Source organism: Gavialis gangeticus, unplaced genomic scaffold (genome assembly GCF_001723915.1).
Source record: "Gavialis gangeticus isolate Ggan-Ray unplaced genomic scaffold, GavGan_comp1, whole genome shotgun sequence".
Classification (NCBI taxonomy): domain Eukaryota; kingdom Metazoa; phylum Chordata; order Crocodylia; family Gavialidae; genus Gavialis; species Gavialis gangeticus.
The window spans coordinates 12588694-12603392 of NW_017729009.1; the positions used below are offsets into that span (position 1 = coordinate 12588694).

Below are 14699 nucleotides of genomic sequence, written 5' to 3' on the forward strand. Positions count from 1 at the left end.
AAAGACATGGGGCCTTTAAATGAAGGAGGGCTGTGGAAAGTTTGCACAGGATGCAAAGCAGAACGTGTCTATAGGCAGCTCTAGCCAGTGCATCCAAAGCTGATATAAAGACCTGTATAGACTACAGCAGACATCCTTTAAAAAAAAAAAAGTAATAAGAGTTTGCAGGGAAGGGGTTGGAGGTGGAGATGAACCTTCTATAATTGAACCAAAAAAAAAAGCTAAACTTTCACGGAAAACAAAAAGTCCCAAAAATATCAGTTCTGGACTCTCAAATCCAACACCACCTTGTTGTTCCGGGCCAACACTTTTACCTTCACTAAGATAAAAATGCCGTTTCAACAAAGTAAAATGCTTCTTTTCAAGTTTGCATATGACGATTCTTGTTTCTCCCAATATCGATATTATTACAATACAAACGGCATTATCATACCTAGACTCATTACCAAAATGAATATTTTAAGATGCATCAGAGTTAAAATGAAGTGATTGATAACGGCTCCAAAACATGCTGCAACGGTAGTAGTTCTGGCCCTGTAGATGCTACAAAGCTGCAGTGATTTGTTTCAACTCTTTCCTCCTTTGAAAACCTGCCCGTCCTTGCAAAAGGATTCGGTCTGGACCAATCTTTGATTTTTTCAATAGAAAAGTGTGTTGTGCAGAATTGCGAGCCCTTTCAAGTTGGCTCGTGGCTGTATGTGGGATGCTCTCAGTGCAGGGGTGTGAGGCAGAGTAAAGATTTAGTGCCAGGCCCCGCAAAGCAGCTCGGGGATCCTTCCTGCTCCCCCTTGGCTCAGGTGCTGATTTTTTTACTGTTTTATGTCCTGCCTGCTGTGAAATAACACCATAGGACTTCATGCTTCTCCAGCAAACTCATCTTTTGAGTAAGACAGCTCCTCTTCCCAGCAAGGTGGCCAATGCGGCTAGCCTTCCAGCCATGGGGCCAGGTGCTGCCTCCAAACTCAGCCCCCCGGACCCCTCACTCTTCCAGGCAGGTTGCTATTGCACTTAGTTCAGAGCAATACCAAAGTACTACCCCAGGCTTGCCGTGCTGCAGGAGGTGAAGGGAGATGAGGCTTTCCCCAGGTGCTGTCCATCATCTGGTTGGAAAGGGGAGCACCCGACCTCCACGCAGGTCCAAGGCAGTGGTGCCAGGTGTAAAGCAAGGTGCGATTCAGCCCTACCCCGCTGCATGGGCAGCAATATCAGGCCCTCAATTATTAACAAGTGGGAACGGCAATTAAGGCTGGAGAAAGCCCAGCTGAGCGGACTCGAGGGCAAGGCAGCAATGAGATGAAATGATCCCTTTGTTGCTGAGTTCCCCTAGTCCTTGGGAAGTTAGCATTTTGTCTTCCATAACAAGGTACGCTCTGGTGAAGGTCCCAGCAGGTTTGCATTAAAGAGGCTTAACAGTAATTCCATTACTCCATCTGCGTACCAAAAGCCACTTGGAACCGGTCCGAGTTTTTCACGTTGCCACCGAGGAGAAAGTAATTTAGTCCCTGTTGTTTTGTTGCTCATCCTTCAAGTAATTTAGTACAGATGTGATGGAGCAGATCACCTCAACCTTCAGCCTAACCCCGGCGTCTAAAGAAAACAACAGAGAATCGCTGCCTAATTGATCAGCCATTATAACCCTTCAGCGAAAGGCGGGGAGGGAAGTCCAAGCCAGCTGTTTTGCACAATAAGTCTCTGGTTTATTTTTTACAATAAAAGTGTAATGAAAGTTAAATTAACAGTGTAAAATATGTAACGGCTGGGACATAAAGGCTGCATACTAAATGATGGGGTTGGTTTCATTCTCTCGCTTTCTTTTTTATCCTCCTTTTACTCCTGAGGATTTAGTAATTTGCTTGTGATCATATAAAAGCAATGATGTTATGAATTTAGCGAGGATCCTGCTGGCAGGGATATTATAAGTGAATTGTGCTGCATTTGCAGCTGATTAAAATAAGAGATCAGCATTTTTCAAATGATCTTGGGGGAGGCGGGGGGAAAAAACCTGGGCGTGTGGCTGCCCCCCTCCGCTGCCAACTTCTTTCTACACAAAACAGAAATAATAAGGGTAATCATGTCATTGGTGAGGTGCAAATTGTGATGTTCAGGAACAGCGTAGAGGGTGTTTGGATGGGAACGCCTGAATTCCCTCATTTCTTTCACGTAGATATATAGAGGTGGAAGGGTTAGCTCTGCCATTTCTTACCTTATTTTTTTTTTTTTTTTTTACAGGGCATCCTCCCTCAAGTAATAAACTTTTAACTGTATTTATAATTGACTAGCATCTTTAAACAAATGCAAACCACAGCAGAAACCTTAATAGATACACCAGCTTTTGTTGAATGATGGAATTTATTTAGCATGCCATTAGCCAGGGAGCTTGAGGGTGGGGAGGGAAAGCTTTTCCTGTTTTATGGTGGCACTCATCCACACGTCAATTAGTGCACGTTGTGTCAGCAATTCCACTCCAAAAACCCTACCTCCCGAGCTCGATCGCTGGCCTCAAACATGGGCTGAGAGACGGCCGATGGAATCACACTGCAGAAACACCCATCTTTATTACCTTTGGCTGTATGTTCGTGTGTGTGCGTGTGTAAGCGCATGCATAAATGCACGTATGCAATATATCTTTACTGCTGAACATAAAGACATAGGACAGTGAGGCCCCGATCCTGCAGTCAGACCCCATGCAAGAAGTTGGGGTAGGTGACTGATTCCAAGGAAAAGCCTTTTTTTTCCCCTTCCTGCTATACAGAGCAAATAACAGTGATGTTTTGTGTTTGCCAAGTTGTAAATCCCAAGCGCAGAGTGGTGTTTTCCCCGGAATTCGTGCTCTGGATTTTGTGACAACCACCACCAGGCCTGGTTTGCTGTCACTGGGTAAAACAATTGCCCAGGTCTTCCCCCAGAAGACTCCGGTGTGATGCCTTCTCCATCTTTCAAGTTATGAATGCAGGCATGGCTTAGGGCAAGGTCATGACCTGATTCTTGGTTGTTTTTAGAAGTGGAGCAAGAGTATTTATGTGCCCTTTGCTGTGCATTTCCATATCTCTTCATGGTTTAGCTTTTGGTTTGTCTTTTTCCCTCCCCCTCCCCTTAGTTTTAGTTTTGAATTTCCCAGCTGTTCCTTTTTTCTTAAATTTCTAATGTTCTCTAAAGGGATCTGCCCGTTTACAAGCTCCATAGAGGCACAACACTTATCATTCATTTCTTCCTACCCATCCAACAACTCTCCTCCTAGCCAGACTCATCTACAAATGTGGCTTCCACTCTCCAACATTGCACACTTTTGTCCCTGGTACTATAATATAATCAATGGGATGGGAATGCACTCAGGTGGGATTTAGTTGGATGTGGCAACAGAGGCCCAGAAATGCAAGTCAGGGCTAAGCTGCTAACCTAAAAAGGTCTTGGCACATAATATTGGCTTCTCAGTATCTGTTAATCAAACTCTTCATCCTGAATTTCTGCCTGTCAGCATCAACACTGATAGCTAAGATACCAAGTAACTCTTTGTCGTCTGCTTCCCACCCGTGGGTGAGCAAGGAGGAGGCCTGCAGGTGGTAGTGAATGTATTTGGGGAGCATGCCCCCACTTGAGTAAAAAGGCTCCTTTTTTCCTGTGTCCCTCTTTGCCCCGCGTTTTGTCTCTTCCTCACCATCTCAGTAACCAAATGTTGCTGATCTGAATAATTAAACTTAGAACTTCCTCCCATTTTCACGCTAGCTTAACTGCTCTTGGGGCAGCTCACCTAAAAGTCTACAAGGAGTTTTATTAAATAATAAAAAAAATGAGGATCAAAATGCAAGGATGAAAATTTCACCTGGCTTCCGTAGTTGCATCCACACAGGAGTGGTTGCAAAGCAATTGACAAGATTTCCCACCGTCGTTAAGGGGATATTTCATAAGCCGGCCCTTTTGCATTTCTCTTTCGACAAACACACGAGACCAGCCGATCGAAACGAACGCTGACATTTATTTAAACTGAAGTTCTGGGTCACGAGAAGCAGAAGCCCGATGAATTGCAGACAAGTCTTTTTTTATCCCAGTCTGATGCATCTTTCTGTCCCTTTCCCCCCTTTCTCAGCTCAGGTGTGCAAGTTTTTCAGGCTGTTTCCAAAGCCTTTGCATTTGGGGTTGTTTCCGCTGCAGTTGTGATGCTAAACAATCGCCGCTGCCCCTTTGCCCACCATCCATTGCAGTTCTTATCCGACATTCCCGCTGGGTGGAAACCCTCCCTTATTTATGCCTTGGCTAGGTCTCATCCCTGTTACTCTTTGCCCCTTGGAAAAAAAAGGAGTGAAATGTAAGCAGGTGACTCCACAAGTTGTGGCTGATCCCTGGAGCAGGGCTCTGCTCACCAGCATCTCGGTGGCACTATGGTGTTACGTGCTGGGGCGGTGCAACTCGCGGGCAGGCTCTGCGTTACAGGGGATGCAGTGGGAAGACCATAAAGCACAACAGTGTTGAAGCCTGGACTCAGAAAAGGATTAAGCATGGTAGAGGAAGACCAAGACAATTGCCGCCTCTGCCTAAAGGTCCACCTTCTGGAGTCAGATATTTAGGGGAAAACCTCATCTTTCGCTTAAAAAAGAATAAGTCAGTGTCTAGACCTCGGGGTTGTGGAGAAACGTTTAGAAGACTTGACTGAAGGGAACTGATGTAGGTGAATCTGCCTGGGTCTGCAGAGAGCCTGAAACAGAAGCTCTGAGGGATGTGAATTGCTTTGGGAGTCTCAGACCTGGGCTGTGAGGTGTAAGGACACCCCACAATGCCCCTTTAAAACATCCTGAGTGGTTGTATTGGTATTTGCTCTGGGGCAGATCCTCAGCTGGGATCAATGGGGTTGGAGCCATGAGCATAGAGCTCTTATGAGCTAAAAGACCCAATTCAGATGAGAAATCCTGGCTTTGGCGTGCCCCCTGCCAACCCTCTCTTGGTTTTTCCCACCCCTGATCTCCTGGCAAAGAGCTTTGCACCCTGGAAATCCTCCGATTCTCATCTTATAGAGTCATAGACAATGAGGGTGGGAAGGGACCTTGGGAGGTCACATCGAGTCCAACCCCCTGCTCAAAGCAGGACCAGCCCCAACTACATCATCCCAGCCAAGGCTTTGCCTAGTTGGGTCTTAGACACCTCCAAGGATGGAGAGTCCACAAACTCTCTGGGTCACCTGCTCCAATGTTTTGCTAACCTCCTAGTGAGAACATTTTTCCTAATATCTAACCTCAGCTTCCCCTTCTGCAACTTGAGCCCATTGCTCCTTGTCCTGTCATCTGCCCCCACTGAGAAAACCATCTGCTAACTCTCTGCGCTTCCCTGCAATCAGGTGTCCAGTTCCAGGTTGTGTCGGGCTGGGACACATCAGCGGCAAATATGCTTCGCACCGCAGTGCATCGGGATGCCCGCTCGCAGCCCGCAGGCAGAAGGAAGGATCTCTCAATGGTTTGTCGTTCTCCTGGAAATCACTGAAGAATGAGGGGCCGACTTGTCCAACCCCGGGCTGTGATGGCTCGGGCCATGCCAATGGAAGCTTCCTCACTCACAGAAGGTAATAACCAGGTGCATGGCAGGGAAATCTGTGTTGTCGTGTTGCCTTGGTGTTTTCTTTCCTTCCCATCCTGCATGGAGCAGGTGGGCTAAAAGTGTTCAGACTTTCCAGGAACCAAGAGGCCAAAAATTCATACTTACAGCCTTGGTTCTTGGCCAGTTGCCCATCAACTGGAAACGCATCTTCTCCAAAAAAAATGTGCAGCCCTTTTGCTTGGAAATGGTGAAATCCAACTCGGGGCAGGTCATGAAAAAAGACTGTTCAGTGATGTTAAATCAATGTGTCAGGGCAGAGTTTTAATACTGAGAAATGGCTTTTTTAGACAGTTATCCAGCAGTCTTGTTATGCCCATTCCATTAAGACTTTGGTATTCCCTAATCTTCGCTCATTGAAAACAGCTCTTTATGTCACAAATGAGGGTTTTAGTAGCATTATTCATAAAGCGACTTCCCCTTTTAACATGCACTGGAGAATGCTTTTAGACGCTATTATAGTGCAACTCTCCTAAATGGTGTGAACTCTTGGTGGGTCCATAAACAACTATAGATTACAGAGCATTTGTGAAACCCATTTTTACTTGCCTTTTAGTTTGTCAGGGTGTCCAAGAGCTACTTTTGCTGGGAAGAAAGGAAAACTCTCAGGGGATGAAATTCTCAACACTAAATTCAAGACCAGCGATGGTAAGGGTCTTGTCTGTGGTCATCTTCTCTCACAGATGTATTGATAAACTGAATATTGTTTATGCATTCAATCCATGCTGTATTATTATTATTATTATTACCATATGATTAACACAGTGAGTCTCAATACCAGTTCTTTTGTCAAATGTTCTTGTTACCAGTTAAATGAAGTAAAATAATAGCATTCGACCAGGCATCAATCCTTTGGGTGCCACTTCTAGCACTTGTTCTTAACTTGAGTAGTACTTTCTCATACAAGTAATGCTGTTGATCTCAGGTAAACTACCTGTAAAGACAAGGCTGACAGAACCTTATTTGATGCATAATTTGACATACAATTTATTTAGCAAATAACAGGAACATTTGGTATATCTGTTATGGACTAACTAGCATTTTCCTGTCTCCAATAATTATACAACTTTCCTATCAACGTGTAACTTTTGTTTTGCTCTGGTAGTAACCCTACTTCTCTTGCAAATAATCCCTGCCACACGCTGTTCATATCTTTGCATATCTGCCTGATTTAGAGCTGTACTGAGCTATGCATATGCATCATGTTGAGCTCTTATTTTCATTAACTGTCCCATCGTTAGCAGGCGCTCATCAATATATGTAAATTCACCCCTGCTATTATTTCTCTTTCCACCCATGTTTTTATCTGATTAAAAGGGGAGATTTACCCCAATTTGGGGAGCGGGGGTTGTTTTCATATCCATGTCAAAATTACAGAGATCATTGTCCTAAAATATCATTTAAAAATAACTTGCAAAGCCTCATTTGAGTTATTTTCTTCACAGATTAGAAGGGTTCTTGGGTTTGCTACAAATTTGACTCTTCAGTACCTGACCAGGGGCATATATGGTGAATGATATTTGTTATGAATTAAATCCCTCTTTGTTTTTAAACACACCAATCCTTAGTTTTGAGACTCTACACTCAACAGAAGTGGCAAGCAGAGAGCTTCAACAAATAATTACCACCTATCAGCTGCTAGCCAACTGTCCGGTCTGACCATTCATTCTCTTGTTATGCAGCTGGTTGTCCCAATCTTGTGGTATCTTTGCTGTTTTCTGATTAGATTATTGAAAGTAGGGAGTGGGGTGGGGAGAAGTGTCAAATAATAAATAACGAGCTTCTACAGAGCGTTTTCAGATTTAAAAAGTCAAAATTCATGAACATGTCAAGAATTCACTGACATTTCCATGAAATCCTTGCAGATTTTTCTCATACTGATTCCCAAAAATATTTATGAGGTGGAAGTTGAGTGGTGGTATGTTTTGGGGTGAGGTGGTTTTTTTTTTCATTTTAACATCTAACTCAGCTCAATTATTATATTAAACTACTTCTGGTTTTGGTTTTTTGTGGGGGAGGATTTGGATGCAACTCATTTCTGCACTGGTTTAGAAATTGCTTCATTTTCTGCCCCATGCATTTTCTCACCAATGCACATGCTTGGTACATCAGTCAGCTCTGCAGGATTTGTGGTAGACTCCAGTTGAGGTGGCCTATTCTTTGGTTGCGGATCTGTACATGCGATACTATGGAATTTGTAAAACCATCTGTGCACTCACGCTGGTTGTGGTATGAGGAAGAGCATGAACCTTATCAGAACTTAGGAGTCCACAAACAAGAAAGGGGTCCCAAAGCCAGTGCCTTGCGCTCACCAGGAAAGCCTGGACTGCCATTACCATTTCCTCTTCTGCGGGCCTGTCTACATGTGCATTTACGCCAGCTTAAATTTACTTTGCAGTAAGCAGGAATAGGCCGGCGTCTACATGTGCAGGCATTAACGCACATTAATGCTGCGTGGGAACTGATTTGGAACTAAAGTTAGTCCCAAATCAGTCCACACACAGTGTTACTGCACAGTAAGGCATCTACACTGTGCAATAACTAATTGGGTATAAATTTGATACCGGCATGATGCGAGTATCTAATTTATGCTCACATTGGTGTAAGTCATCATGCTTACTGCACAGTCCAGGTGCACATGTGTAGGCGTGCACCTGTACTGCACAGTCATTGCAGTTACTGCGCAGTAATTGCGCACGTGTAGACGCACCCTAGGACTCTAAGCAGACCGTGACTGACTGCAGCTCCTCTCTTGCAGTTCTAGAGAACGATGAAGAAATTAAGCAGTTGAACAAGGAGATCAGTGAACTGAACGAGTCCAACTCTGAGATGGAAGCAGCCATGGTGAAACTGCAGTCGCAGGTTTGTGTGCATGCACTTTTACCAAGCTCTGAGCCGTAGGGCGTTAGCCAAAAATTACTGGAGAGAATCCTCAGTTGACCCTTCAGAGCAGATTTAAAAAGCAGTGTGACATGACTTCAGCAAAAGGCAGAATCTCCCTCCATTGTCTTCTGCTGGATCCCTGAGTGTGTAAATAATTCACACGTTACTGGGTTTTTGGTTGTAGCCATGTGAAAGCCTGAAGAAGGGTGACTGCACCTGAAAGCTTGCTAGGAACTTTTTCTCAACTACTCAGTTGGTCTAATAAAATATATCACATTTACTCAAAGCATTGGCAATGCATAGGGGGTGCATATGGGTGCATTTGCACCCCCTGGAAACACCAGCCATGAAACTGGAAGTGCACTTCCGGTTTTGCCACTGGTGATTTTGGGCTTGGCGAGCACCTGCTGGGGGACCCCTGGTCAATGATGGGCTGCTGGGGACCCCCCCAGTTTATGATCTGGTGCCACCCCCCCAGACTCGGGAAGCACCAGTTGCCCATGACTCAAAGAACCTTGCCCAAATAATTCACAGTAACGTCTCTTAGGTCCATGGGAAGAGAAGGAACGGTTCTCCTACATCAGTAACCCTGAGGGGTCAAGAATACCCATCAGAAGACTTCAGAGAGCACTTTAGGATTGACTGGGAAATGGTTTTTCTTATAAGACTTGCCATTTTTTAAATCAAAATGTTGACTTTTCATCACAAACCGAAACTTTTCAGATGAAAACTGACTAAAAATAGCTTTTCAGTTTTCTGCTGGAAAAGCCAAACCTTCTTCTGGGCAGCTGATGCTTTCAATGAAAGCATTCATTGATTTGAAAACCCATCTTTCATCAATAAAAATAGGGCTGGCTGACATTTTCTGTCCAAAGTAGTGCACATCAAAAAGGGGAGCGAGGTTGAAGGAGAAGGTTCATTGCAAAGTCATGCATCTTGCCTTGCAGATATCCACCATGGAGAAGAACCTCAAGAACATCGAGGAGGAAAACAAAATCATCGAGGAACAAAACGAAGCCCTGTTCTTGGAGCTCTCAGGGTTGAGCCAGGCTCTCATCCAAAGTCTTGCCAATATTCGCCTTCCACACATGGTAAGGAGCTTTTCGAGCATTTGATCCCAATCGCTGTGATCAGATGAGCAATATAAAACCCATTTTTTGATGGGGCTCACAATTAGGAGAAATGCCTAGTGATCACCTTCTCTCTCTACACACATCTGTCTTTTATAACATCAGGACCGTTATTATATCTCTGAAGCGTATATTGTATTTCCCTTTTGTTGTCATTTTCCGCTGATCTCCCCTTGCATCTATTGTTCTGTCTCATTACATCCAGTAGTTAAATCAGAAAATAGGAACTTTATCAAGGCCACACAGTGCCTTTTAGACTACGATAGCACAAGTGGAGATCAGGAGGGATTAGATTTCAACGTCAGGGAGATCATACGGCTCCTATTATAAGGCAGGTAGCTTCAATTCAGTTTTGAATAGCTGGCAGCCACAGAATAGCATGCTTAAAGAGCATGTATTTTGTTTAATTTAACAAGGTCTAACAGCACACAGCATGTTGCCATAGTATTACTGCAAAATGAAAAGACTACATTAAAATAGGAAAACCGGAAGGGGCTTTTAATTACCATCTCTCTACTCCCAGAAACTTAATTACTATTGTTTAAACCAGGGGTGTGTTCATGTGTGTGTGTCCATGCATGCATGTGTGTCGTGTGTTGGGAGCAGAGACAAAAGCTGTCCACTTGCGGATACCATGGACTTTCCAGATTTCACCCAGGTTTGTATTTAAATTTGAGCTGGCTGAATAATACTAATTGCTCTTCAAACAATGTCTTTGATGAGTATTTTTGGCAGCATTTGCTGAGCTCTCCTGAGTACCTGACAGGGTATGAGATTTGTGACAGGAGAGGGGACTTCAAACAAACCATTCGGCAAATATATATGTTTTTTTAAAGGCTTCAGCCAGCTCCAATTCAAATAACGTCCGGCAGAATTGCACACGTGTCATATTCCAGTTCTTTTCCCTCCCTATTTCACCTGCTCTCTTTATCGAGGGGGTTAAGAGGGTTACCTTCCACACTCAACATCTGCATCAAAGGGATGACAGAGCGTGAGACTGGGACTTGGGAGACCGGGGTCCTGATTCGGCCCCCCATCCACTGTGTAATCTCCAGGCAGTCACTTGGCCTCTCTGTGTCTCTCTCCATCCAACTACTGTTTGTCTTGTTTGTGCAAGGCCTGCAAAGGCTTATGCCTGGTTTTAATTTGAGCACTCTTAATTATCCACCATCAGCTGTTGCATCTCTAGATGGGCGGGAGATGTGGGGTTTTAGACCCACTGGGGATGAGGTGTACACCTATCCTGTATGTACGACGAGGCTGTGATCTTGCCTGATGTTATCCAGCTCCACATCGTGCTGAATACTACCAGATACACATCTCAAGGCACTACCAGGCATTGCCTTTATCCCTAGATAAATAGTTTTATCCCAGGACAGAGTTCAATCGTGCAGACATTGGTGTCCGCTGTCCCAGGATAAATCCTAAAAAAGTTTCCCAGCTAAGCAGTGGTAACGGTTTATCCCAGGATATTGCAAAGTACAGCTGTGCAGTTATCCCAGGACTGTGTCACTGACTCAATGGCAGAAAAGTGGTAACTCGCTAAACCCTGGTGAGAAGGGTCATGTGTGTGCATGCCAATCCTGCTTTATTTCTATTCTGCAACAAACACAGGCTCAACTTACCGAGCGACAAACGCGACATCTGTTCCCAGCCTCAGCACGCCCCACAAATATCAGGCTTTTTTCCCTCCCATCTCCCGTTATTAACAACAGCATTTGTTTTGTTTTGTTTTGTTTTTGTCGGATCCAGGAGCCAATCAGCGAACAGAACTTTGACGCATACGTTAATACCCTTACTGACATGTATACCAATCAGGAGTGCTACCAGAACCCTGAGAACAAGGACCTGCTAGAAAGCATTAAACAGGCTGTCAAGGGCATCCAGGTTTAATGCCGTGGGACAAAATACACACACCTACACACACGCGTACACATGCATACACACACACAGACACACACGCACGCACGCACCCACATGCAAAGAGACTGTACGAAGATGGAACTTTCACTCCGAGTATTCAGGTTTAGCAAGTTGTGCAACTTGTTTGATGAATGAAAAAAAAAAGGACCAAAATTGAACCAAGAGGCCATTTACAAGAAGCAGAACTGAACTGAACTCAAAATGTTATCGTTTACTTGGACCTTCTTGCAGAAGAACGGGATTTTTCTCCCCGTTCCATGGGGTAGGTGAGGATCAAAGACAATTGGCTGCGGGGCATGGTAGCCTGCGAAGAACAAGCCCTTTCCTGAGTTGCCAGGTGTTGCTGGTGAGGAAGAAGGCGCTGTTGCAGAGTTAATCTGAGCATTAAACCGGTTAGAGGAACAGGGCTTGTCTGATTCAAGGCTAGAGTACGACTGGCTTAAACCCTCCTGCTGTTGGTGGTCGTATGTCCAGATCACCTACGTGCACACAAATTATGTTATATGTTATTATTCACGCGAAGCTGGAGCTGCCGGCTACCTGTAAATCTGAACCTCTGCTGGGCCTCCCACCCCATGGTATTCAGACACGCACTGGGTGTGGGAACTCTTAAGTATTATAAAGTAGCTTATTTTTATTTTCTGAAAGAAATCTGAAGAGCAGTTCTGGATCTCCAGTGGAAAGCGCATTGAAAAAAAAAAAAGGTTCTCAGGGAAGCTTTTGGAGTTTGCAACTACAGTATTCCTTTGTCTGTCTTAAATATGAGAATAGGTATTATGAATAGACCAATACCAGATATTTCATACAGAAGAATTCTAAATGTGTCATGGTCCAGTATCTATGAGTTTTTGGAAGTCTATTTGCTGACAGTTCTGTTTCTTTTCGTTATTGTGGTCATCCTTGCAGTGGTGCAGTGCTGCCAGTGGAAAGATCATAACGTGAACCAACAAGAAACGATATTAATTGATGGCCAGCAAAGTGCTTATCTACCGTGAGCCGTGGCTGATTTCTTACAGATGTCTACGTGGCAATGGGTTTTCCTTTTGGTTTGATTTTGCCTTTTTCTGCATTTTTTTCTTTCCTGCAATGTGTCATTCCACACACACACACACACACACACACACACACAGACACACACACACATACACACAAAGTGTTTGGGTATTGGGTATCCTTCCAAAGAAGTCTTATTTAAGCAGTTTGGTACATGAAGGCCCACTGTGCACTTAAAAGAATTACAACGCCATGAATGTCTTTGCAAAAACTGATCTCTAGCACCTCTTCCCTCCCAGTGGCCAACATGGTAGGGCATGGCAATTAAGGTAGTTTTGAAAAGGTGAGGAGGAAGAAAGAGGTACTACAAGGATGACCACAATCTATCCCAGCACCATACAGATCTTTAGCTCAGCTCATTCAAGCATTGACTCTCATTCGGACCTTTATATCAGCCTGGTGATAACACTTCTGGAGGTGAGAGAGGTGAAAGCCCCTTAGAATTTGAGTGTTGGACGCACAACCCCCCTACTTTCGATATCATTTCCACTGAGGTAGGGAGGTTGGAGGGGATTTTGCCGACCAAGATTAAAGCGAAGAATATGGTCTTATGACGAGCCCAGTCCTGCAAATGTTAAAGGTACGATCCAAAGTCCAGAGAAGTCAATGGAAAGATGTCCATTGATTCCAGTGGACGTTGGATAAAGCTTTGAAGGACATGAGCAGTTTTACTGCTATAGAGTAGCCCCTTTCAAGTCAAAAGGGAAGTTCATGTGAGGAAATGTATTTACAGACTTAAGTGTTTGCAGGATCAGACCCTATGAGTTCACTTATTTTTAGAACCCATTCCAAGTGCAAATTTTTTTTTTAAAAAAAAAAAGAGGAAAAAGATTAATTTGATGTGTTAAAAACACAATGTTCTTAACATGTAAATAGAATCCAAATTGATTGTGACTGCAATTCAGTTAGTATTTAAAAGTAGAGAAATTGCACTTCCTGGAAGAGAAAAGGGGGAAAAAAAAAGTAGTTAGTTTAATTATCCTGTAAATTATTTAATTTTGGCAAGATGTATGTAATTTATATCCACAACACCTTATGTTAACTCTTTTGCTATTTATTTAACTTTTTTATTTATTAATTTTATACTTATTTTAAACTGGACACCGCACCATGGGGAAAAAATATATAAAAAAGCAGCAAAAAATAAAAAAGCAACACCTTTTGACCATAAAGATGATATTCCAAAACAAAAAAAAAAAAAAAAAAGAGGAGGAAAAAACCCTTATCTACAACTCCTACTTGTAATTTTGATGCAACCGAGTTATTTTTTATATATTTTGTTATTTATTCTTTTAACGATGGGAATTTTTTTAAAGATATTTTATAACTGAGGCATTTTGATAATTTTTTGTTTGTTTTTTTGAGAGGGGGGACAAATGGGGGAAAGAGACATTTTTTGTTCTTTTCTTCTTTTCCTTTTTTTCACTCATTGTTTCAGGCACTGATAACAGTAAATGAAAATTCTGTATTTATTATTTATTTAATATTTAAGTCAAAATGAACTGTGCTCTTGTTGTATATTTATTTTGTCGTTTGTGTGTCGATTATGTGATGACTGAGTACTTGTTTATGTGAAGGAATACTGTTCATATTTAAATAATAAAGAGTCACATTGAAAGTTATAGCAGGCTACATGTTATTCTGTGACAAATGAATACTGTGATCTACTTTCCTCAGGAAATGTATTCTGCAGAGAGGACTTCCTTTATGTATCTGCAGGATTCTTTCATAATAAAAACCCAGTTCTGTTTGTGATTTTAGTTCCCATGGTCTTTCTTAAAGATACGGCTAGTATCCCTGACATTTTCCTATTGCTTTCTTCCAACGTATGGATAAACCCCCAATTCAGCGTGCATGATGTATGCCCTCTGCATCCAGTCCACCGAATGCAGGAGTCTGTTCTGACTCCCAGCTAGAGGCATTAGGCTCAGATTTTCAAAGGTATTTAGGTACCAGAAGATTCAGACCGTAATCAAGCATGTAAGATTCCCGACTCCCTGTTGAAATCAAGTATTGCCTTAGTGTAATGCTTATTAAGAGTGCTGCTTATTGCAACTGTGTCACTTCTATAGGGTTAATGGTTTCAGTGCAGTGAGCTGAAGCCAAGTCATTACAGTTGCTTGTTAACAG

At 43.1% G+C, this 14699-nt stretch overlaps 1 protein-coding gene across 6 annotated transcripts in view; it reads left to right on the plus strand.

The window, feature by feature from the left end:
• MYT1 (myelin transcription factor 1) overlaps window positions 1-14322 on the plus strand; it is a 124124-nt gene extending 109802 nt beyond the window's left edge. For all 6 annotated transcript variants that reach the window (XM_019510091.1, XM_019510093.1, XM_019510097.1 and 3 more), the window contains 5 exons: window positions 5327-5548; window positions 6137-6228; window positions 8339-8442; window positions 9411-9554; window positions 11346-14322. In XM_019510091.1, the coding sequence (XP_019365636.1) occupies window positions 5327-5548; window positions 6137-6228; window positions 8339-8442; window positions 9411-9554; window positions 11346-11486 (703 nt within the window). In that variant the 3' untranslated portion in view covers window positions 11487-14322. The remainder of the gene's footprint in view (window positions 1-5326; window positions 5549-6136; window positions 6229-8338; window positions 8443-9410; window positions 9555-11345) is intronic.
• The last annotated feature ends 377 nt before the right edge of the window (window positions 14323-14699 follow it).